This window comes from Gobio gobio (genome assembly GCF_949357685.1).
Source record: "Gobio gobio genome assembly, chromosome: 14".
Classification (NCBI taxonomy): domain Eukaryota; kingdom Metazoa; phylum Chordata; class Actinopteri; order Cypriniformes; family Gobionidae; genus Gobio; species Gobio gobio.
Genome location: NC_137107.1, coordinates 19,216,169 through 19,242,851, shown reverse-complemented (window position 1 = coordinate 19,242,851; position 26,683 = coordinate 19,216,169). Strand labels below are relative to the sequence as shown.

Here is a 26,683-nt window from a genome sequence, read left to right as displayed (position 1 = left end):
TAAGGCCTAAAATTTTGATTTTGAAATGTAAAGACATTTAAGACTTTTTAAGATCCCGCGGGTACCCTGTATTTAGTTGAAATTGAACTTATCTAGTAAATGCATCTTGATTTAATAATGTTTAAATATTTAGACTAGAAACAAGACAAATTACTAAGAAGAGCATTTAAAAAAAAAAAAAGTACTATTTTTTATGTTTTTGAAAGTAGTTTCATGCTAAAAAAATAAATAATAAATGATTAAAATTAAGATACAATTTATACAAAACGAAATGCACTTTAAAGAAAGCAATTCACTTTCTACAAAACAAAAAAATTTACTTTCTACAAAACCAAACTCCAGAATCAATCATCGCCGGCGCGACCACTGACTCGAGGGGGTTAAAAACTACGCGCCTCGAACGATCGCCCCCAGGTGGTTGGTCCCAGTATAGCTCATAACCCCGCCCCTCCGTGTATTCTAATGGACGCGAGATAAACTAAACAATCAAATTACACTTCATATAATTTAATTGACACATTGGTTTCTGTCATTTTATGCAGTTTTTTAAATAAGTTTGTTTTTAGTTAGTTATTTGATGCTATAAAAACGGGGGGTGTGATGTCATGATTGACAGTGGAGATTGACGGCTTCTCAGAGTGAAGTTGTCACTGAGGCACTAACCGACTCTTTTCGGGATTTTTATTTCACACCGACAATGATTTGTTCTGCATCTGCGAGAGTGTGGGGGGGCTTTTGATATCGCGGCTCTACTTTCTGCTCTCTACTGTGCAGACTCTGTCCCAAATCTGCGCAAGATGCCAGCGCCATATTTGGACCTCCGGAGGCTTCACTTTTCTTCAGCGGAAGAGAATGAATTCGCATCGCCCATATTTTTTTTACGGTTTATGGTTTGAAAGGACAAAAACACAATTATGCCAAAATAGGGCTGGGCCGATAAACGATATCACATCGAATCGCGATTTTACCATGGTAGTGAAGAGCTATATGCATGGTTTTAACTGTGGTTATCATAATCTAAATGTATGATACTATGGAAGACCAATGGTTAATTTTAACCCTCTCGAGTCGGCCGTCGCGCCGGCGTGATTGGCTTGCTTTTTTTCTTATCAGTGCCAAAGAGACTCAAATAACTCTGTCGTTTTTTTATCATTCAGGCAAGTGTTATACATCATTATAATCTGTTATGTTTCTATTTTTTTTGTGTACAGTCACAATAAAAACAAATTGTTGTGCTTTTTGCAAAATAAAGAAATCAAACATGATGCGCAATCTGCAGCCTCTCTGTCAAAGACGTTCATTCAGATAGTCTTCAGAAAATGACCTCTAGCTTAGTGAATAATTGTCTCACAAACATGAGACATATGTCTAAAGAAACGCTGAAATCGCGCTGAAGCTTTCTTTGTTTAAATAAGCTCAAAATTACTGTCAGATGTAAGTAATTACCTTGACAAACTATACATCATTTAAAAGATCTACGACTCAAGCTTCCATTTTTGAACTAACTAACTAACTAGCTAACTAACTAACTAACTAACTAACTAACTAACTAACTAACTAACTAACTAACTAACTAACTAACTAACTAACTAACTAACTAACTAACTAACTAACTAACTAACTTCACAAAATCAAAAAAATGTTTTGCAGCGTAGTCAAATCTTTTGATGATTTAAAATATAATAGGCCTTTGTTGACTAAATTCCAAATAAAATAATATATTTCCTTTGCTCTGTTGCTCTCTTTCACAGGCCTACCTGAAGCTCATTCATTATGCAGCTCATTAATGCGGGCTATTAGGTCCTTTGTTATCTCAGGTGCCATCTCATCATTATTCATTAGATATCACGCCTCCTCGCATATTGGCTTCGTGAAGAGAAACTGTCTTACACATTTTAAATCAGTGTATAGTTTTATGTGAATGAGTAGGCTCAATGATTCTCACATCAGAATAAAGAAAAAACTCTATGGAAATACAAGATGGAGTCAAAAGTCTTGTGAAAAGTTTTTTGTTTTTTCAAAAACCGTCCATAAAAATTCTTCTCTCAAAAATACAAGCATGTACATACATGTTGCTCACATATTATGGTGGCCCAGTTTGTGCTGAATACAGTGTAATTACACTTTTGCCATTAATGTGATTATAAGCAACTGAAAAAAACAAATGTAAGAGCATGTCAAAACGTCTAAAGGGCCCCAAAAGAGCGGAGACTCCAGAGGGTTAATAAAACTCCGAATATTTAAATTTTACCATATAAAAATGAGGTGGTCACAATTTTGTACAGTTGTTGGTGTTTTTGTTAATGAACATACATTTACATCTGCACCCTCCTAACTCAAGCTACAACTACTGTCAACTCACTGTCAAATGTGCATTTCTAAGACAAAACATGTAATATTATTAATATTGCAGCCTGCATTGCAAACTGTGCCGGAGATATATGCCAAAGTCAGGCAATACAAACCTGTTTCATGACTAGAAACAATATCACCTGTTAGAACATGCAGAAACTACTAAATAATTTCTTCTATTAAGATGTTTAATTTGTTAAGGAAAAATGACTGGAAAAGTGTAAGAAATTGAAAAACGTGAAATGTTTGTCATGTTCTGACAATAAAGAGTAGTTTAAAACCACAATTAACAGTCTGGTTTTTACAACTTTCACTTAAATTTGAAATATATAAATATTTGACATTTATTGGAATAATTATCGATATTGACTGATATGATTTTTTTTTATCGAGATCACTTTTTGGCCATATTGCCCAGCCCTATGCCAAAATGCCCATTTTGTCGAGCCTCCTCACAAGCACAGTCTTAAATTAGTTTAATTAAGTCTTAAATGAACATAAAGAGTTGTGAGAAAATGGGATGAGTGTCAGATCCGCATCATGTGCATCAGGTCTTAAAGTGACAGCAGCCTAATAAACCTACTGCTGTCTGTAATTAAGGATAATTAAAGAACAGAAGAAAATCACTCACTGCTCTTGACTGAATAACTTTTGTAGGATTTAACTTTTGTAACTTTTGATAAGGATTAATCTATATTTGATTTACGCAGTGAAGTCTGAAGTGTTTGATAACTAAGATTTTTCAGGTAGGTCAGGTAGAAAACGGATACAGAAATTAAATAAAGCACAGTTTACACGGTTACATGGGTAAAAACAACAGAAACAATAACTTTTTGCCCATTTTGCCAGAATAAGTACAAATCTGAACTGGTCTGACGGGGCCAATAGAAATAATTGAGCCCTGATATGAAGTGCACAGGTAAATGTGACACTTATTATAATGTTTTATGTGAAGTTTATGTGGTTTATATTATATTTTTTAAATCCTAATATGTTAAAATTGATAGCTTTAAATTCTACTGTAGCCTTCATTCTTTCTTGTTGATGTGTTTCGGGCAACAAGTTCATACGCTCAATGGATTTTAGCGGTAACTTATATTGTTCTGCCCATTGCTGTCACATCGTTTCGTTTTTTGTGCTGCCAATAATCTAAGACATTTCTTACATTAAATGATTTGTTAAACACATTCGAATTAATTATAAATAAAACGTAATATAATGTGGTAACCTCCTACCGTAATGCTTGAACATCTCAACACTAAATTAAAGGCCTGTCTCTTATAGACGCCTGTTTCAAATACAAGCCGGTGCAGTTCGGCGATTTGGGTAAATAGAAGCCCGGGCTATTATTTGAAGTTTTACGGTATGATTAATTACAGAAAAATGTGTGATTAATTAGTCAAACATTTTAATATAATTGTTTTAATATATTTAAAAAAAAATGTATTCTTGTGATGCAAAGCTACATTTTCAGCATCACTACTCCACTCTTCAGTGTCACATGATCCTTCAGAAATCATTCTAATATTCTGATTTGTTGCTCAAGAAAGATTTCTTATTATTAGCAATGTTGAAAACGGTTGTGCTGCTTATTGTTTTTGTGTGAACCAGGAATTTTTTTTCATGATTTATATATATTTTTTACGTAGAATAAGAGTATATGGGGTAGAAGAGAAAGTAATGTATCCGTTTTATCAGGCTGTAATTGAAAGTGTAATACACTATGGATATACTGTATGGTTTGGTAACAGTACAGTTCCGTCCAAAGCTAAAGTTGCTCGCCTGGTAAAGATGGCTATGAGAATTATGGGAAAAAGGGAATATCAATCATTGGAGTATTCATACGAGCAGTCGGTCATCAGGGAAGCGACCAAGATTGTATCTGATTCTTCGCATAATTTAAATTCAGAATACGAGTTGCTGCCTTCTGGCAGACGATACAGGTTGCCTATGTGCAAATACAATCTTTTTAAGAAATCCTTTGTAGCAATGTCGATTAGACTTTTAAATAAGTAGTATGTATTTATATACTTTTTTTTTTTTGTATGTATATGGTTTGTGTGTAGTATGTCTTTGACTCTGGTGCCCACATACACATACATTGATCAAAGACAAATTTCCCCATTGGGGGTCATTGCATTGAATTGAATTGAATGATTCTTTGAAGAAGAGAGTTCAAAAGGACAGCATTTGTTTTAAGATTATTTCTGTTACATTATAAATGTCTTTACTGTCACTATTCATCAATTCAGAGTATCTGAAAGGTATCAGTGATTCCAATTTTAAAATAAATAAATAATATTTTTGAAAAGGTCTTGAAAATGGTAAGACCTCCACATCACTTCCATCGTCTTCAATGCAAACGAACTAAATCACCCTGCTCAACAGAGATATACTGTAAAAATAAAGAATGGATTTTTTAAAGAACAACATAAAAAATATATATATATTTTGTTATATTTAATACTGGACTGAATATATATAATACATTTTTTTATATATTTGGGGATACAAATAATAATTAAGGCTTTATTTTTACATTAAGGAACTAATGAATCCTTGCTGAATAAAAGTCATATTTTTTAATGCAAAATATATTCTTCACGATAGAAAAGAAATCTCAGATTTATATCAAAATAAAGAACTCTGTTTTTTCTATCATCATGACCATGCAAAATAGTAACAACCGGTCTGGATGTGTGACAAACTTAGATGCACAGGCAAACACACGCGTCCATTCACATTCAAGACAGTTAGGTTGTCACAACCTGGTTGCAAAAGCTCGTGACCTCCTGACTGATGCCAACGGACACAGCACAGCTGTTGGGCTGGTGACAGGATACGGAGGGACAGCAGCATCTGTGCACCCATCTCCTATTCGTTCTTTCTCTCCCACACACACACAACTCACACCCATCTGGGGCACTTAGATGCATCTCACTGCATCTCTGAAGAACTTCTTCCATGAGTATGGCTACGTCAACTTTTTGGAAAAAAAATTCTCTTTGAGATTTAAGTCTCTGTATGGAGGAAATTGGGCTTCAAAACAATGACCAAGCAGTAAAAGTATATGCTCCAAACACACGGTACAAACAGAGGCACAGGCAATAGTAATAGTGAAGCTTATAGAAAAAAACATTTTAAGTGTGAAAAATTACCTGAAGACACTGGTTGGCCAGAGCCAGAGTCCACCATCAACAGGTCTGCAAGCCCTATGCTGGATGACCGACTCACTGATGCCTGAAAGGAAATGAAAGAATGCCATATTTCACTTCAACCACATGAAGGCAGCACAGGATTCCTTTTGCAACCATAACCAGTATCACAGAGAGGACTCTATAGGTGCATTCATGTGTTTTTGTTTAGACTTTTGTTTAGAGTTATTATTATTATAGCCAATACAAATAAATATTTACTAAATAAGATGGCCATGATAACACCAATATATAACAAAAAAAATTCAATTTCAATCATTTGAACATTTAGGAAGTTATTACAGCAATTCTTTATAATTATTATTATTAATAATTATTATTGCTAATGCAAATAAAGTTATAACAGCAATATAATATAAATAATTCAACCTTAGGGAAAAGATACAGTCTTAAAATTATAGAAATTAAATGAATGCTTATTTCACAATATTTGAAGATTATTATTATTATTATTATTATTATGGCCAATAAAAATAAATATTTACTAAATAAGATGGCCATGATAACACCAATATATTACAAAAAAATTCAATTTCACTCATTTGAACATTTAGGAAGTTATTACAGCAATTCTTTATAGTTATTATAATTATTATAATTATTATTATTAATATTATTATTGCTAATGCAAATAAAGTTATAACAGCAATATAATATCAATAATTCAACCTATGTGAAAAGATGCATGCTTAAAATGATGGAAATTAAATTAATGACTATTTCACAATATTTGAACATTATTATTATTATGGCCAATAAAAATAAATATTTATAAAATAAGATGGCCAAAATAAATAAAAAATAAATAAATCTCTCTTTGAGCATTTAGAAAGTTATTAAAGCGATTATTATTATTATTATTGTTGTTAATGCAAATAAAGTTAATAACAGCAATATAATATAAATTATTCAACCTTAGGGAAAAGATACAGTCTTAAAATGATAGAAATTAAATTAATGTTTATAAATTATTTTATAAATAATTTATAAACTATTTATAAAATAAGATTCCCAATGGCCAATATAACACCAACAAACTACAAATAATTTAATACATTTAAATAATTTCTCTTATTTGAACATTTAGGAAATTATTACAGCAATTTTTCATTATTATTATTATTGCTACTGCAAGTAAATATTTTTAAAAGTCAATAACAGCAATATATTATAAATAATTCAACATATAGGAAATTATACATGTTTAAAATTATGGAAAATAAATGAATGTTTATTTCACAATATTTAAACTATTATTATTATTAATGAGAAGAAGAAATGGTTAAAGACCCCCTGCAGTCAATCATTTTATCCCTTAAAACTCATCTTTGATAGTCCATGGATCCATGAAAATGCAAATTAGTCGCCACCTCCACTCAATTACACAAACTCAGAATACCTGATCTATTCGGTCAACTTCACTGTAGTAAACTAAACGCTACACAATGGCAAGTGGAAATACTAGTTTAATTCAGCCATATATGTTTGAAGTAGAACCAGAAACTTGATTCAGAAGAAGAAGCAGCGTAAGAGTGAATTATACAGGGTCATCTACAAGTCGATGTCTCAAAATGGTAATGCATTTGACATTTCATAAAATATTTCTATGTCGGACACAATGTTAATTGATATGATTAGCCTTTTGCTTGACTACGTATCAAACAGCTAATAATGTGTTGCTAACGTTACACAAACCATGCTTCCGTTTCGCCATCTCAGGAGTCAGACAGCTGCCTTCTAACAATCAGTATCCTTAGAAACGCTTTGAACATCATAGAACGTCAGTGGAGAAAGACATATAGTTCATCAACATCGTAATACACATCATATACACTGAGTACATAATTCACCCACTATACTGCTATATGTACCCGATTTTTCCTATGCCTCCTACGCTTCTGACGCTGCCTCATAAAACTTAGTTCCAGTGACTACACATTGTCATGTTGTAAGACATCAATGGAACCTTCATGTTGATGTTGCTATTTTATGTAGGACTACCAACACATCAACACCACACAAACCAATACAGATATCTCGGAAAGGAGCACAATCTAAACAGTGTGGACAGTCAGTCTTTTTAGATCAGATTCCAATCTCATACAAAATAATTGGATTTGTATTGACAGTGTGAATGTAGCCTTAGATTGTGGAATTGGCTATTTTAAAACGGCTTTAAACAACTTAAAGATTTTAGCACCAGAACCTTCCGTTTCATTATGTATCATTTACAGAAGGATGAATTTGGAAGGCAGTATTTTACCTGGTTGTTGTCAGCATCGGGACTGCTTTTGCCGCCGGTGTAATGAGCAGCTGCGCCCAGGTCGACGGTTTTGGACGGGACTCCGCTGCGTTTGCGTGTGGAGGTGGTAGTGGTGGTGGAGGTGATTGAATCGGTGTTCTCGGTGATCTGGACGCTCTTTGTTGTTACAGTGTCTTCATCATCCTTGAACTCCGACTTTGCAGGGCGACCGTTCCGTGAAACTCTGTCTTCCTCATTGTCACTGCAGGAAGACGCAACAGTAAGACAAAAGACGAAGAAAGTAGCAAGTCAAAATGTATACTACGGGGCAGAACTGAAGGTGGTATTCAATTTACATTTTTCAAAAGTACATTTCAAAGCATTAAAATCAGCATGAAATGAAAATTCACCATTTTCTAAATGCATGTTAATGATCTTAATGTGAACAATTCACTTTGTAATTCTTAATCAAAATGTCATCACTTGATCCAGACATCTCTCAGGTGATGTACGCCAAGTCCTCCTAGCCCCGCCCCTTTCTTACAATTGACTGCAAGCTCACATTCAGATGATCTGACTTATCCAATCAACAAACGATGATAGAACCAAGTCTCCATCCTAAATTGTGTCTTTTTTTGATAATCAGTTTTTTACACTCAGTGCATCAATCAGCCTTTGCCGCCCATGACCCTGTCGCCGGTTCACCATTGTTCCTTCTAGGGGTGTAACGGATCGCAGTTGATCCGTGATCCGTACGGATCACGACCCACGGTTCGGCACGCACGTGACCCGTGGATTTATTGTGCATTTTTTTAAACTTGTGGACAGGGATGTCGTTAGGCCTATTTTAGGGGGGCTGAAGCTACCCCAAAATGTTCCTAAGCCCCCCTAAATGATAATAAGAACAACAATAACAATTTGATTTATCAATAACCGTATCCTCATTCATATTTAGACGCAACAAATGATATATATATCCAGCTACAAAAAAATGTCGAAAAGTCGGAAGTTGGACAGAAGTACAAAGAGTCGTTGTGCTATCAAGATGATGCACTGTCTTGTTGCATTGGTGTGAACTGTGGCAGCTTTCAGAGCATTTCAGACCGGAGCGCTACTGCAAATAACTGGAGGATTCATCTCGTCTCGTCGTTACCAAGGTTATAATCGTTAACGAAAACGAACGAGAAAACGAAAACTAGGTAGGTATTACGATATAATTAAGCAATACAAATGTGTGTTTGGCAAAACTAAACTAAAATACAATTATACATTAAATGTCCTTAGTTTTTGTCTTTATCAATGTCTTTCATAGAGCAAATAACGTTCAGCTGCATTTCCTTTCCCTGCGTCTCTCACTCTCTCTCTCACATACACGTGCGCCACACACACACACACACACACACACACACACACACACACACAGCCCCTCCCCCCGTCTCCAAGAGAACAAGTGTTCGACGTTGTTGAAAGCAAGTTCGCGAAAGGTTGGTATCTCGTGGACACCTTTACACAATCACACATTGAAAAGTGGTATACAAATATTTTTAATTCTGAAAATAATTTTGTCAGTGTGTTAATGTCGACCCTAGAAGCGATTGCTACTTTAGAAAGTTAACTAGTCGCAAGTTTGAGGTAAAATGCACTTGGGTTGACGATGTCAAAACACTATGATTCAAATATTAAATAATGTTATGTCATTTGTTTATTCTGAATGTTTGCTGCTTAAGTCCAGATGAGTTGGCTATTGTTTAGGGTAAATTTAGTAGGCCTATAGGGTGTGAAAATTGTACAGCTGTGGTATTTGTACAGGTTTAGCTGTATATTTGTATTTTAGCTAAAAAATGGGCTGCGTAATATTCTCGCGCATGCGTCTGTTGTGCAGTGAATGTCACGCGTGATTCGCGCGAGTAAACTCAAAATGTACACGCGTCCACCTTCGCGCGAATCGCGTCCGGTGTGAACGCCACATAACAGTATGTAGGCACTGTGGCTGGCACGAGAAAGCCGTATGAAAGTGGCGCATACATCGAGCATGGCACCTGCTGACGCGTAGCCATACAGCTGTGCTGCGATCGTTTCCGCACAGAGTCTATTTTTTGATGTGCTGGCGCTGAATTAAAGTGACAGCGCATCCGCATTAAAACAAACATGTATCGATGCGAAAATCTATTAATTCCACCACAGATGCATATAATGTAAAGTCCACTCGGTTTCAAAGTCATCACATGGCTTTTTGCCTCGAGTAAAGCAAGGAAAACGGCCTTTAAGTAAACAAAGAGAAATAATGGAGAGCACCTGTCCTTTCTTGGAGGTGGAAAAACATAGTTCTTTATGACCTGCAGGATTTCTTGTCATAATGTTACACCTGTTTCATAGCTTTTTACTCTATAGCTTTCAATTCTATGGACTGAAAAATTTAGTAAATGTACCTTATACGGTCTGGCGAGTCATCTCTCTCCTTCTTGCGGAATTTGTTGATGGTGTCATCAATGGTGCTTCCAATTTTGTCACTTATCTCCCCAAATTTTTCACTGAATGGGAAGCTGCTCTTGTTTTTGTCCCAGTCCTCTTCCCATTTACTTTTGGATTCGGGGTCAAATTGCTCTCCAGCTGAGAATGTTGATACAGAATTAGTTAGGTGCTGAATTTATTTAAGATATTTAATGATAGGAATCTTAAGATAGGAATTCACAGAGAATATACTTTGGAAGATAGCCATTTATTGCCTGTTTTCAAAGGACAATAAAAGCACAGCATTAACTGCAGCAGGTAAATAGTGCTGACATTCATGAATGAGGTGCAAAACCCCTGAAATACACGCATTTCCAATTTAGAAAAGTATGGAAAATACACCTGACTAAAAATCAAGCTGTACCCCCTCTGACCCTGTGCTATTTTTATCTTTCGTAACCAAAAACAAACCCATCATTAGAATGCCATCAATAATTGGAAATTTGAACCTGTAGTACAGCTATTAAAGGGAGAGATCTGAGCGGCAAATCAAAGCAGAAACCAGGCACAATCTTTTGACATTGCAGTAACATCACTAATGACATGACAAGGGACATGGCGCCTTGACTTGATTAGACGGCTCTAAGAGAAAACATGTAATACAAAAAGCAGATATCTGATTATTTCTTCTAACCTGATCATAAACATCCCCAAATGATGAAATGAGCAAAGTTGAAAAAGTGATAGCCCTGACATCAAAACAGCTCTAATCAAAAGATCAGTTGTGGGAAGAAGGGAATCCAGGGGGAATTTTTCCACACCATGCGAGAAAACTTCAGAGGGCCTAAAACAAATCCCTGTGGGATGCCTACAGTAGAGAGACAAAGCAGCTCACTTTTGGGGTCAATCACAGTTTCAACAGATAAAAATAATGCCTCAAAATGACCTGGGACCAAAGGAATTTCATGCTTTATTTGATCAACTAACCTAACCCCACTGGACCAAAAAAAAAATAGAGAAAAAAATGTCTATCTTGTGAACTCTTGCTAAAAGCACCAGCAACTTGAAGTCTTTTTTTGTGAACATCAAAATTGTATATGACGCATGTATTAGCTTTACTTTCTAGGAAATGTTTGCAGAACGTTAGTATACTGATATTATGTCAGAGGAGATTATCTTGGCATGCGTTTTAGGGTTGGGTATCGTTTGAATTTTAACCATTCCAATTACGATCCTGCTTATCGATTCTGATTCTAATCGATTCCTAATATTAATGTTATTATAGGCCCCGTCTACCCAAAGCCAGAGCTTTACCTATCCAATCTTTTTTTTTCCTCATTTCAAGAAATATCTGCGTACACACGAGAGCACTGAAACCGACTCAAAGCGATATAGTATATATGCCAGGCCAGTATGTGGCGCTGCCACAGAAACGCACAAAAAACGGAGAAGAAGAATTGTGGCTAGAAGGGGTACAGCAATGGTAGGAAGTGAGGCAAAATCTCACAATAAAATGAAAATAAATAAATTTGCTACTTACCAGATGTGTATTATTAACGCCTACACCCACCCCAACCCTAAACCTACCCTTACAATAATGCAAATACAGTAATTCAATTACGCAATATCGATCGCATGCCCAGTGCCCGTAGTTGTATCCCTTTCTAGTCTTTCCCGTGTGGGACGTGGTGTGATGACATCCTCATTTCACAAAATATACGGATTGGCTGTACACACACTAAGAGGCAAGGGTGTCGTTTTCAGATTTATCCACTCTGGGACCCGGTTTCAAAAAATATTGGTTTCATGCTCCCAAAATCTGTGTGGACAAAACGCAGATACGGTACAAATATTTTATGTATACAGCTAAACGAGTCTCCGTGTGGATGGGGCCATAGAGATGGCAGCAGGAATATTAGGCTGCTATCATGTATGATGTGTACATGTTGTATTGTAATAATGGAAAAGCCAGTTGAGTTCAACAGCTCAGGCGGCCGAATTCTCCACTGAATGTGTATTCACCCAATTCCGTAGGAAAACCGCAGACTTGGCAACACTGGATCTGAATCAGAAACCGTTGGGGTGTTGTCAGTCTACCCTCGTACTCCTCCACTCCACTCCGCAACTCAACACACCCACTTTTATAGCATTTTTGTGCTACTGTGGTGAGAACTGACTGCTGCTGAAACAGGGGGTTTCATGACCATTTAAAATCACATTAAAATCAGTTTTTGTGTGTGCACGCTTTGGATGTCTTCTTGCACTTGAATGCACACACAAGAAATGATCATGTTTCTCATCAAATCACTGGTTCTTGGAAAATTGGAAACGGTTCTGAAATGGAACTGGTTCTCGATACCCATCCCTAATGCATTTGCACCATGTATACTAGCGTTGTTGTCAGATTATTCATTCACAATGATGCAAGCATCAGCTTTTTGCCCATTTCCTCAGTGATGCCTCAAATAACATTTATTAAGTTTTTAGACACAAGTTTGGGGCACATCAAACTGTTTGTTCAACCAGCGGCAGACAGCAAGAATATTTCTCGAAAACCTTTTAATAAACAGTCTTCATATTGGCGGTTCCATTTAGGGGCATTAGTGGTTGTAGAAATTATGCACTTTCAAATTTAGCTACACTCAAATTTGCTACATTTGATCACTTACAGTTACTTTGTTTGAAGCCTCCCATGCTGTCAGAAGATACTCCGATGTACTTGTCTTTATTCTTCTTAGCCTTCTTCCTCTCCTCGCGTAACCGGTCATCATCCTGAACAAACTCGACCATTTCTTTCACCTTCTGCCGTACATTAATGCCCTGGTCCTTCCCATTCTCATCTAGCAAAACAGAAAAGAGCATGTCACATGGAACGGTTTGTTTTTGCAAACCTCCATTAGATACAGTAAGAAAGAAATGTTGATAAGAACCAAATGTCAGAACGTGACCCCACGCAAAAAAAGTTTAGTAGTTGAAATATCATTAAAGGGTTAGTTCACCCAAAAATGAAAATTCTGTCATTAATTACTTACCCTCATGTCGTTCGACACCCGTCAGACCTCCGTTCATCTTCGGAACAGAAATGAAGATATTTTAGTTGAAATCTGATGGCTCTGAAAGGCCTCCATTGGCTCAATGGCACGGTTCACTCTCAAGACCCTTAAAAGGTACTAAAGACGTCGTTACAAAGTCCATCTCACTACAGTGGTTCTAAAATAACTTTATGAATCGGCGACAATAGTTTTTGTGCGCAAAAAACCCCTAAATAACGACTTACATAGTGATGACGATTTCAAAACAAAGCATCATGAAGCTTCGAAGCGTTATGAATCACTGAGCCGAATGATGATTCGGATTGCGTGTCAAACCACCAAACTGCTGAAATTTGGCGATTCAAACCGCTGAATCGACTCAGTGATTCATAACGCTTTGAAGCTTCATGATGCTTTGTTTTGAAATCGTCATCACTATGCAAGTCGTTATTTAGGGGTTTTTTTGCGCACAAAAACTATTGTCGCCGATTCATAAAGTTATTTTAGAACCACTGTAGTGAGATGGACTTTGTAACGACGTCTTTAGTACCTTTTAAGGGTCTTGAGAGTGTAACGTGCCATTGAGCCAATGGAGGCCTTTCAGAGCCATCAGATTTCAACTAAAATATCTTAATTTCTGTTCCGAAGATGAACGGAGGTCTGACGGGTGTCGAACGACATGAGGGTAAGTAATTAATGACAGAATTTTCATTTTTGGGTGAACTAACCCTTTAAATAAGTAATAGTCAAGTTGTCTTTCAATGCCAGAAGAGCTGGAACACTTTGAACTTTGATATTTACTGCATGTATCTCCTACAAAATTCTTGGTAGGCTGCAAAATTATTTCTTCTTGTTTGCCTCATTAAATATGCACGGAATACAAATTCAGAAATAAAATGGTGTAAAAGCAAATCTTTTGGGTTGAATACCGAAATTAAATCAATGCTACTGATGTGCTAATGTTCATGAATAGTCTCAGTAGATGATTGAAAATGTGTGCAAAATGATGAACATTTTAAAAGAATAGCTTCTGAAAAGCCACAGATTGTTTGAAACATATTTAGAACAAGGCCGAGCTTTAAATAGCTACAAAAAAGGAAAAGAAACAGACACTAACAGCTCTGCAGGATCTGTCATTCATGTTACCTCTTTGTCATTCACTAATAAGACAAATGCAACTTAATAAAGATGTAGTGCCTTCAGAAAGAATTTAGCATTTTTTTTTTAGTTGAAAAAATGTAATAATTTTCACCTTTAATTCATTCATTTATCATTTCTCTACAATGAAATATTGACATTTCTCTTATACAAACAAGCTCTAAAGGTGTTCCTGTTGGAAAGCAAACCCCAGAGCACGAGGCTACTTCCAGCATTGCTTGACGTCTGGGATAGGGTTACCTGGGTGTTGAGCTATATTTGGGTTATGACAAACAATGCACTGTTTTCAGGCCAAAGAGCTCAAATTTAATTGCACATTACCCTCTGCAACAGCATCAACAGACCCGTTTGCTCATATATGCACATTTGCACACTGCTTGAACAAAGAATTTCACAAAGTAATTCCTTTTATGTGCCTCTATTATGCTTTTTTGAATATTACCTTTCATGTAGTGTTATATAGCGGTTTGTGAATGTAAAAGGTCTGCAAAGTTCCAAAGATCTAAGTGCATGATAAATGGAGTTATTGTCTCCCAAAAGAATGGTGAGCTCTCAGTAATTCCAGTCTTACTTCCTGCACGAACCTACGTAGCAACATCTACTTTGACCCGTCCTCAAATGCTGTAGTTGTAGCTCAGGCTTGCAAGAGTTCGGTTCGTGTTGTTGACAAGCCGAAAAGTGTTTTCTGCACCGCCAAAGGATGAGGATGAGGGCTCAAATTGATACAGTTCGTATCACTGTGTAATGTGTATACAACCGCTGAGGAAGCTTCTGGAGCTGAAATTCAGATATGGTAATGTGTGTTTTGTTTCCAACATGCGCTGTAAGTGGTAAACCAATCACAACAGACGGGGCCATCTGACCAATTAGAGCAGAGTAGGCTCCCGAACAGGAGGGGTTTAGTGAATGAATCCTTAATCGAACTGTTTCAGAAGGTTATGCTGCAATGTAAATTATGAGGAAATTAAAGTTGTTGTTTTTTTGTAAACCTATTGTAGGAGACCATTAAAACAAAATTAGGAACATATAAAAAAAGCATAATAGGGGCACTTTCACCTTTTAATCATCTCATCTATTTAAACCTACCTACAAAATGATAATTTTCCAAAGAACGCAGGTCGTAAATATGTTCTCTGGCGCTGGTGACCACCCGCTCTGACCCGTTTCTGATGAGGTACGCTAATAGCAATAAGGCCTGCACATATGGAAGAGGGAGTTATTAGGGATATTTCCAAATCAAGCAATTAAATGAGTTAAATGCAGGATTTGGGGTGTATAATTAGTAAAAAAAAAATCTAGTTTGTTTACACAATAAGAACAAATCAAAATTATTGTATGTGATCGAAAACACGTTTACAACATGTACACGCTACAGATGCAGCACAGACATTATGTTGATAACCTTAAATATTATTTTACACTCACTAAACTTGAAAAAGTTTAGCTGGACTATTTATAGTGAATCATGGGTTTTTATGAAGTGCAACCATAAATGGAACCAACATTTCTCTGTGTGAAGTGATGAATGAAGATTAGCAATAGACTGATACACTCACCTAAAGGATTATTTGGAACACCTGTTCAATTTCTCATTAATGCAATTATCTAATCAACCAATCACATGGCAGTTGCTTCAATGCATTTAGGGGTGTGGTCCTGGTCAAGACAATCTCCTGAACTCCAAACTGAATGTCAGAATGGGAAAGAAAGGTGATTTAAGCAATTTTGAGCGTGGCATGGTTGTTGGTGCCATATTTCACAATCTGCTCAGTTACTGGGATTTTCACGCACAACCATTTCTAGGGTTTACAAAGAATGGTGTGAAAAGGGAAAAACATCCAGTATGCGGCAGTCCTGTGGGCAAAAATGCCTTGTTGATGCTAGAGGTCAGAGGAGAATGGGCCGACTGATTCAAGCTGATAGAAGAGCAACTTTGACTGAAATAACCACTCGTTACAACCGAGGTATGCAGCAAAGCATTTGTGAAGCCACAACACGCACAACCTTGAGGCGGATGGGCTACAACAGCAGAAGACCCCACCGGGTATAGGCCCGCTCACGGCGCCGACATCTTGGGACCGAGTCTGCGCAGTAGCGATCTCGGGACCGGAGTTGTGCAGTAGAGAACAGGAAGTAGAGGCGCGATTATCAAAAGCCCGCCCACACTCTCGCAGATGCAGAACAATTAATTATGTTGGTGTGAAATAAACAGTTATGGAAGTGTAGAAATTAAAGCTAAAGCTCCAATCTCCTCCCAAAAATCCAGAAAAAAGTCTGTTAGTGCCTCAGTAACAAGTTCACTCAGAGAAGCCGTCAATCTCAGCTGTCAATCATGACGTCACACCCCCCGTTTTTATAGCATCAAATAACTCACTAAAACTAAACTTATTTAAAAAACGAACACTTGAAATGAAATTATTGTAATAAAAACTGCCTAAAATGACAGAAACCATCTTTAGGAAACAATTATTTGAAGTGTAATTAAATTGTTTAGTGTGTCTCGCGCCCATTCAAATACATGGAGAGGCGGGGTTTAGGAGCTATACTGGGACCGGCCACCGGGGGGCGATCGAGGCGCGAAAGCTTCAATTTCTGACTGGAGCACTACAGGCTTGGTCAAACACAGTATTAGTATGGTGTTCCTAATAATCCTTTAGGTGAGTGTATATTGGCACGTCCAGTGATTATCCAGCCGGTATTTGGATTTTTAACTATATACTAGTATACAAATGAATGTACACTTAATTTCAGTAATTGTGCCTCATTTAAAAGGTGAAAGTATGATTTAAGATAAAATATTTAAAAAAAAAAGATGAGCAGTGCACTCACCTTGTAAACTCTCCTCCAATTCTTCTTGTTGTCTTTCAGCATTCTAGTCCAAAGCATGTTCATAACTTCAGGGAACTGCTCGTACATAAATGTGGATCTGCAGCGTGAATAAGAAGGAATGCCAAGATACTAAATGAATTAAAAGTTCTTATACCTTGTATTATGTTAATTGATTAAGTATATATTAACGATCCTAGAACAGGAATTACTTCCAGCAGGAGACTCATCGGTGGAAACGGTACCATGCCAAATTGTTTCAATATAAAGCTTTCAGTGGAATCTCTACATAAAATGCAGTGGTTCTGAAACGGCCACGTTGATATGCAGAAGCAATTTTGCTTGGCTAATTAAAAGCTATTTGATCTGGCGTGTTTTTAACCTGTCAAAAGCAATATTCCTAGCAAATACGCTTGATAGTACTAAGACAGGGTTTTTGATTTTTATGTAGACTGCTTTTTCTCACTAACTTAATGGAAGACACTCAATTTCTAAGAAGAAAAAAAAACCTAGCTGAGGAGGTAATAAATCAACTTTCAGCAGAAGTCTACAACTTACACGTCTATGTCATGATGCAATGCAAATGAAATCATCAGCTATCAATGATGAGATCAATGTAATTCTGCAGTAATTGCCCTACACAATTGCCCTGTGGTAATTCAGCGAAGAGTCATTGAATGCCTGAAGACTGAGGGGAACATGTAGTCCCCCCACCACCCAGCAGACTGAGCACTTACTTGGCAATCTCACCCATGAGCTGACCCGATGGGCCCCAGGGGTCATCATTGGTGGCTTCTCGAACCTTGGACTCGATCTCGGAGTAGTTCATCACAACATTGGTGCTGGGAAACAGCGAAAAACAGAGAACCACAAATAAACACCAGACATTCACACGTCCATATATTGTTGCACATGGAGGTGTTAAAAAACTCTCAAGCCGGTCCATTTTGGTCGACTGATGTGTATTTTGGACCGATAGAAGAGAACAGGCTGCCAAGGTTTAAATGTGTTCAGATGAAGCCCGGTGTGAAAAAACTGTACAGAGAGGTCTGTTTAGCGTTAAATCTACTGAGCAATCACGTGACTAAACCATTTCGTTAACATTATCGTACATCAACCTGTCAGTCTATGGGGGAAAAAAATAGGAAAAAGCAAGATTGAATGGTGAAGTTATGCTGGCCAAAGATATATGAAAGCAACTAAATGCATACGTATCAAATATATTATAAAAATCTGCCTGGCAAAGTCTGTCTGTCATCCAAAAATACTACACTAAAACTATTTCAAACTTAATAATGCAATAGTGTGTTTAATTATCCACCATATTCCTTCCTAGAATTAACATCTGCACGGGACAAAATATTTAGCACTGCCTTTTATGCTTTACATGAATCAGAAAATAATTTGTCCTAGAATATGAAATAAATGTCATAGAAAGAATTACATTTAACTCTCATACATGTTCCAACACTAATTTTATGTTTTAAATGTTATTAATGTTTTGCAAGAGAGAACCTTATAATTCAAAGTGGAATTTTTTTTTTTTTAATTAGAATGTTCTATCTGCATTTTGCCCATTCCAAAAAAAACTATATACAAATTTGAGAGGATTTTGATATTGAACATTTAGAATACATTTAGTCTCTGTCATTTTTATGTATGAAAGAGACTTGTTCCCCATATAATTTTCCTCTATGCACACCTTGGCAATATAATCGCCATTGGCTAGTAAAGTTTATTCACACAATTAACCGCATCCAAAATAAAAGTTTGTTTACATAATATATGTGTGTGTACTGTGTGTAATTATTATGTGCATGTAAATACGTACACATGCATGTATATATTTAACTTTTTTTTTTTACATTTATATACATCTATATCGAGATCTACATCTATATTATGTATCGAGATTAATCGTTATATAACACACTCACACACACACACACACACACACACTCACACTCACACACTCACACACTCACACACTCACACACTCACACACTCACACACTCACACACTCACACACTCACACACTCACACACTCACACGTGTTTTTTTAACTGAACTTAGGACTGGTGGTGGTGCTTAAGATATTGTTGGTCATCCAATGTTTCTGTAAAAAAATGATAATAGTCATAGATAATAGTAATTATTAATAAGTACTAATTCTACTACTAATAACAATATACAACGCACTAAGGATTGATGAGCTGCTGGGTTCAGGAATATTAAATCACGTTGTCTGTGTTCAATCAAACTGATTTGCTGAAATCAAAACAGTGAAGATAATAGATGAGCACCAGCCAATGAGATTGTCGCTTGCGCATTAGTCCCGCCCACTACCGGAGAAACTGCATATCTTCTGCTTATTCTTAAAAGCTGAATAATTCCAAATGAACTTTTTGACAGGAAATTACAACAAAGATTCTGCGTGGTATTTAAGACTCTCTCTTTGTGTGCGTACATGTGTGTGAGAGAGAGAAACAGCGCTCTCTGCAAAGCGGCGAGTTGTGCGCCTTTACACTAGAGTTTACGGTACGTCAAATACAGGTACACTGCGCATCCGTTGAGCTGAACTGAAATAGGCAGATCGCTTGACGGAGAGTGAAACTGTTTCTCTGAGTGTTAAGCGAGTGAATATATATATATATATATATATATATATGCAAAACATATTCTTAGCCATATTCATATTCACGCACTGGCAAGTAAAATCGAAGCATTTATTAGCAAATGGCTAATGATACATATTTAGTCGCTCAGAGTGAAGATTTACTCGCATATGTGAGTGATTTACTCGCATTGTAGAGGGTTGTGCTTTATGGAATGCAAAATCTTTGAAGCTCAATATCTCAAAACTGCTCAGAATGCAGATAGAACCTTATGATCCCAAGGCTGTCTGGCCTAACGGAGAGAGTCCGACAGATCATTTTTCATCTCTCACCAACAGATACAAGCAATGGGCCAACTTGTGAACCAATCTTTGTGGTTTTAATAACTAGCTACGAGAAAGGTAGGTGACAAGGAAGAGGAAATTGGGAGTAGGGCACATCATTAACAGTTAATACTCGTGTCAACTTGTTTTGTGCAATGTTTTCCACAAAACTTTAGATGTGAGGAAGCGTAGGATGATGTGACAATGAAATGATGTGCCTTTATTTGGGATTGGAAATAAAAGTGCAGAACAGTTTCTCCTGTGTTCTGATTAATACACATTGTAATTCCTACTACAGACCTATTCCTATTCCTATAAGATCATTGCAAATCAATGCATGACATGGATCTAATAAACTTGGGTACGACATATGTAGACTGTACGATGATGACACCTATTAAATCGTAGCCTATATGGCGCAATTTAGTATATAATAAAACATCAGCGGTAGTGGTAAACAAATAGAGCAATATGAATCGGACTTTGGCAATTGTGAGTAAGCAAAAAAGGAGAATATGGACGTGGTCATTGCAAGGGAAAAGAGGCCAACTTGGCATGCCAATTTTGTAAATGGAGCTTGAGGTAAGTAGTTTTAAGTTTTAGCGCTGTGTTGCGTTGATCAATACGCCATTTCATGTTGCATTTTTTAGTCACTAGACATAGGTCGCAGCAGCAAACACACTGTGAGATGATCATGATAAGTTTTTGACACTGTCAGAAAATTACCGCAGGCTGTCTTTGGTCGAAAGACCATGACAACGGCCATCTTTGAACCTCTCTCACTGTATGATGTAAGACCACCATTTAGGAGCCATGACCAAAGAAATCGCCACGATTGGTCATCTTTCATCTGGGACAGCCCAAAATCATATCATGTACCTGGCATAAGTCAAATGGAGAAAGAAAGAAATGAAATGTAATTTAATCGGCAGATTTAACTCAAGACAATCATGGGGCAAAGACCAGATTGACAATTCACCTGACCTAGGAAGATAATACACCCACAAAAAAAACAGGGTTGGAAGAGGGTTTATAGACGGTTTAATGCAAAATCATTCCTCAACTTACAAAGTTTCCACAGCCTGGAAAAATGCTTGAACTACACTTATAAAATTCTCTCATAAAATTCACAAAAATGATCCTTCCAAAGTGATCCATCCTTTTCTCACCATAATGTCACTCCTAACCATATGAAGTATAGGAAATGTTTAACAAAATGTCTTTTAAAGTGGATGACGACTTAATAGCTCCAAAAAAGACCAAGAAAAGCACCGTGAAAAGTAACTGATGTCAAGTTTTCTGAATTATAAATCGCCTTCTTTGCCATAGCTCCCAAATGTCAATAAAACAAGGCTTCTCATGTGTGTCAGCCAGGCCAGGTTTGTCATCACTGACATCAAACATCATTGGTTCTCGCATTTGACTTTGAATAACTGAATAATGACTATCATATTACCTATCATATGACTTTAGATGCAGTCACAGTGCATTTCTTTTTTTCTGTACTTTTTTTTTACTCTGTAGTTTGTAGGAGTGTAACCAAAAACAAAACAGTCAATCTTTGTAACTTTGTTCGTTGCGAGTGTCGAATGCTCTAATATGACCTAGGGCTGTGTGCTATTGAAGAAAAATGGGATATCCTTGTCAAATAATGCGATATTCGATATGTGATATGATATTGCTTTAAGTGTGTAAAATCTATTTCTTTCCCCAATTGATGTCTTTCACTTAAAGCATAACCGACTGTATTTACATGAATACTCATCAAGACAGCCATTTTGTGTGTATTTGACAGTTTGAGTGTGTAACAAGACACGAAAAAAAGAACAGCTTGTGCGCACGTTTCGGTGCATGTCAGACAGCAGACAGCGCGAGACAGCAATGAGTTGTTTTTCGCAAGTTATTGCATTTAATAACTCTTTTTAACATCAAGCAAGTCACAAGTTACAGTTGTGTGCTCAGTCTATTCACTGCTATATGCATCAACCTAAAACGTACACTTTTCACAATGTTGAAGTAGCCTATTAAAATCCTTCAGACATTGTGTGCCCTTGCGATAATATGCATATTGCGATATGTACATTTGCGATATTTCAATAATTTCGATATATTGTGCAGCCCTAATGACCAGTATGGCAAGCTGTTTTGACTTGAAATTGAATTCTTCATATCAAGAATTCATATCCTGGGAATGAATAAAATTAAAAACAGCTTGCAGTTGGATATGTTGGATACGACTCTGGATATGAACTGTAATGCACGCTGTGAGTGTTGTTAAACTCACTGCGGTGTTCTGTGCAGAAAACACTCTCAGGTTTGTTTCATGTGTACATGTGAAATGCTTTTTACAGACTGAGACGTATGTGTTGGTAGTTGCAAGCGAGGGAACGCAAGCAACACACTCTTACTAACATGTTGCAACCGAATTACTACCAAAATGAATGAACAGAGCTGAAATAGACATTTAAATTCTCCGGTGTAATGCAATCTCATGCAGAATACAGCGCAGTGAACGATTTTCATCTCATTAATAATGCACACAGAGATGCTTAATAATGAACCAAGATGGCTCTGAGACCCTAAAAACAAATACAAGTCGCACATCTGGTTCAATTTGAAGCATATATATTTATATATAAATTAAAATCACAGCCTTTGGATTTCGGAAATTGCATTAAAGGGTTAGTTCACCCAAAAATGAAAATTCTGTCATTAATTACTCACCCTCATGTCGTTCGACACCCGTAAGACCTCAGTTCATCTTCGGAACACAAATGAAGATATTTTAGTTGAAAGCTGATGGCTGAGAAAGGCCTCAGAAAGGACTCCATTGTAGAGCTGCAACTAACGATTATTTTTTCTGTCGACTAATCTAACGATTATTTTTTCGATTAGTCGACTAATCTAACGATTCTTTTCCGGATTAATCTTATGATTCTTTTTTACTGATTATTGTATTTCAAAGAGGGTCAAGTTGGGAAAGTTAGGAAAAGTTGTTTACTATAGTAGTTGAGTATGATTTACTTATTGATTTGTGTCAATAGTAAACGAAAATACACTTAATACACAGTATTTATCTGCAAAAGGTTCACATACAGGAGCTTTCAGCATAGTTTTAATATAGTATAACTAGTCGTCTATTTTGAAGATACATGTGCATAAACAACGACTAAAGCTGCTAGAAGTTTTTGCCCAAACTTCAAAGACACATTTAAATGATTAAAGCTAGAGGCATATCTTAACTTTAATGTTACTTTAATCATGCAAACTACCTATATACAGCATGTTATTATGCATATGTGATTGGGACAGAGGGGAACCAGGTCGCATTAACAGGAGATTTATGCAGCCCATAATAAATAAAAGCACGAGAAGTACTGGGGTCGGAGAAGAACCCCGGAAAATGTGACCGTCTGTTGCAATACACGCGCCACGGTTCAGCTGCCCGAGAGAACCATGGAGAGAACACTGGCAGCAGGGTTGCCAGGTTTTCACAACAAAACCCACCCATTCGTTACTCAAAACTATCCCAAAACAAGCCCAATCGCGTTTCGGGGAGGTTCTCTGAGGCCCGTTGCACAAAAGTAGAATTAAGACATCCAGGATAAATGACTGAGCTGAGCTCAATGAAGCCAAAACAAGTGCATCCAGGCTTAATTGGTTGCACAAAGACCAAGCCAGGATGAGCAGACACGGATTCATCAAGCCAGGTTAAACCAATCTTGGATAGGTGCGCGCTCACGGCTCACTCAAATAGACCCGCCACCGATCACAGATTCACTGATTCACCATGGCAACTAGAGCGGCGTACTTTTCCCCGTTGGAGGCACAAATCCTCATGGAGGCATACGAGGAGGTAAAATACATAATTAAGAAGAAAGGCAACACCGCCACAGTGATAAAGCAAAGAGAAAAAGCATGGCAAAGTATTGCAGACCTCCTGAATGCGTAAGTAGTGCACAATTACACACTCACCGCTCCGCTGAAACATCACAATTACAATCCAAATAGTTAATTCACATCTCCAAAAATGCAGTTGTACACTGATTATGAAACAGTTTAACTTTTAATTGAAATGGACAACAGATACGAGTGAAATTGTGTAAAGTAACCCCATCACACTGTATAAGGCTTTGATAAATTATTAAAGGCTTACATAATTACTACGCTCAGTAGTAGGCTACAGTTTAATCTTAACCGTTGTACTCAGCTTCTTATGCTGTCCACCGATTTTTTTTGTTTTTTTTTGGCCTCTTATGATGTTTGTGCTGTATACTGTGTGTAATACAAGTTTGCAGGGAGGCTACTGCATCCATTCATTTGTCTGTTCAGTTGATGTGTGTGGATTTGTCCTGCATTTATTTCAGTGTGCAGACAAGCGGGGTGTGTTTTATATATATATATATATATATATATATATATATATATATATATATATATATATATATATATATATATATATATATATATATATATATATATATTTAATCTCTATCTTTGAATGTGTATTTATCCTTTTGTTGTATAATCCTTTTGTTGTATTGTTGAGTCACTGTGTGACTTCAGTTTCGAAAGGAGCTGATGGTTTACCTGCTTTGTTTTATCCTTATTCAATAAAGGAACCTAATGTTACACTTTGTGTTTTTATATTTATGTGGAATGTGTATTTTATACGGCCGAGTATTAGGGCCACACTGAGGAAGAAGGAAAAAGTCATACATTTATGAGGCTGGTTCTTTCTGCGGAAAAGATGCATATTCTTTTTACAGTCCTGATACTTATGACAATGTGACGCTGATGTGCCAAGAGATTAAGTATGTCCTTGTTTGTGAAACCATACTGAAGAACAATTCCACGAAATGCCCCACAGCTGTCATTTTAACAACCGTCTTCCTATAAAACAACGGGTTACAATATTATGACTTAATTTTTCGAAGTCTGTGACTTTTCTTTTTTTTCCTCTGTGGCCCTAATATTCTATCATTTTTATATATAGCCTTATAGTCTATGGGAAACCGTAAATTATCTAATGATAGCAACATCATCTAAAAATCATAATTTATCCAAAATGATTGAAATTATGATCACAAACGTTTAAATAATGACAGTGGGTCTAGTTATATGTGATAACAATGTATAGTGGGCAGTAGAATAACTATTGGTTTCCGTTTGTGGTGACTGCTGACTGACATAAGGGATGAGATTAAATAGATCCTGGAATTTAGCCTGGTCTGGAGCAGGCTAGCTCCACAGAATAAATCTCCATGGTAATTTATACCATAACATCCAACTGCCACCCTATCCAGCTTTAGTGCAACCGGATCACGGATAAATTGAGCCAGGATCACCAAGATATCCCGGCTTAATCCCTTATCCTAGTTTTGTGCAATAGGCCTCTGGTAAACATCGCGTTCGGGGGGTTAAATATGTGTGTTTGTTTTGCAGGGCTGCCTGCTAAAATTCTCATTCCCGGGGCTAAATATCACATAGTTGGGATCGCTTCAACCCGCGGACATGAGACACAGCCCGCGGCAACAGTGTAGAAGTAGTCCAATTCCGCGGAAAAAAAACGGGACTTGGCAACACTCACTGGCAGTGTGAAAGCTCCCGCTCTCCACGCGCATAGCTCCTGCTCTGCCACCGCGCGCAGTGTGAAACCGGCATTACAGAGCGAACAAAGCACAGTTTTTTCGGCTTCTGTTTAAAGTACTCCCACACTTTTGAATGTCGCGGTCTGGCTTTATATGATAAATGATCATTTTCACTATGCCCGGGAGCAGAAGCCGCCATTATTCTAGATCTTCTGTTCCATTCTAGAACGTAAATAATGTGCCGCCGACGCATCGACGCATTTCACGCACGCACACGTCGTTGCAGCCCTACTCCATTGGCATTCAGTACATTTACACTCACAAGACCCATAAAATGCACTTAAAATGTCGTTACAAAGTCCATCTCACCACAGTGGCTCTACAATAATTTTACGATGCGACGACAAGTTTTTGTGCGCAAAAAAAAAAATCGAAATAACGCCTTTATCCAACTTGTTCTTGTCTTCCGTGTGTGCCTCCACGACGCATGCGCGAGAATATTACGCTGATCCGGCGTTCGGACACATGATCCAGAAGCGATTTGTTTACAAGCAGAAGAAGACGCGCGTATCTAAGCTGTAGAATTCTACATTGATCGTGCTTTAGGTCTCGGCGTAGTGCTCAAAATGGGACTAAAGTGTGCATTTCATGGATTCCCGAACGCCGGCGCTACGTCATATTCTCGCGCATGCGTCATGGAGGCACACACGAAGACAAGAAGAGGTTGAATAAAGTCGTTATTTTGATTTTTTTTGCGCACAAAAACTATTGTCGTCGCTTCGTAAAATTATTGTAGAGTCACTGTGGTGAGATGGACTTTGTAACGACGTTTTAAGTGCCTTTTATGGGTCTTGTGAGTGTAAATGTACTGAATGCCA

General features: G+C 37.1%; 1 protein-coding gene across 1 annotated transcript in view; it reads right to left on the bottom strand.

Annotated features, from left to right (window-relative positions):
• clint1b (clathrin interactor 1b) overlaps window positions 1-26,683 on the bottom strand; it is a 61,947-nt gene that overhangs the window by 17,410 nt on the left and 17,854 nt on the right. The window contains exons 2-8 of the mRNA XM_079835972.1: window positions 18,014-18,118; window positions 17,280-17,376; window positions 15,537-15,645; window positions 12,930-13,100; window positions 10,239-10,419; window positions 7,831-8,071; window positions 5,511-5,592 (exon numbers count right to left, since the gene is read on the bottom strand). Coding sequence (XP_079692098.1) covers window positions 5,511-5,592; window positions 7,831-8,071; window positions 10,239-10,419; window positions 12,930-13,100; window positions 15,537-15,645; window positions 17,280-17,376; window positions 18,014-18,118 — 986 coding nt within the window. The remainder of the gene's footprint in view (window positions 1-5,510; window positions 5,593-7,830; window positions 8,072-10,238; window positions 10,420-12,929; window positions 13,101-15,536; window positions 15,646-17,279; window positions 17,377-18,013; window positions 18,119-26,683) is intronic.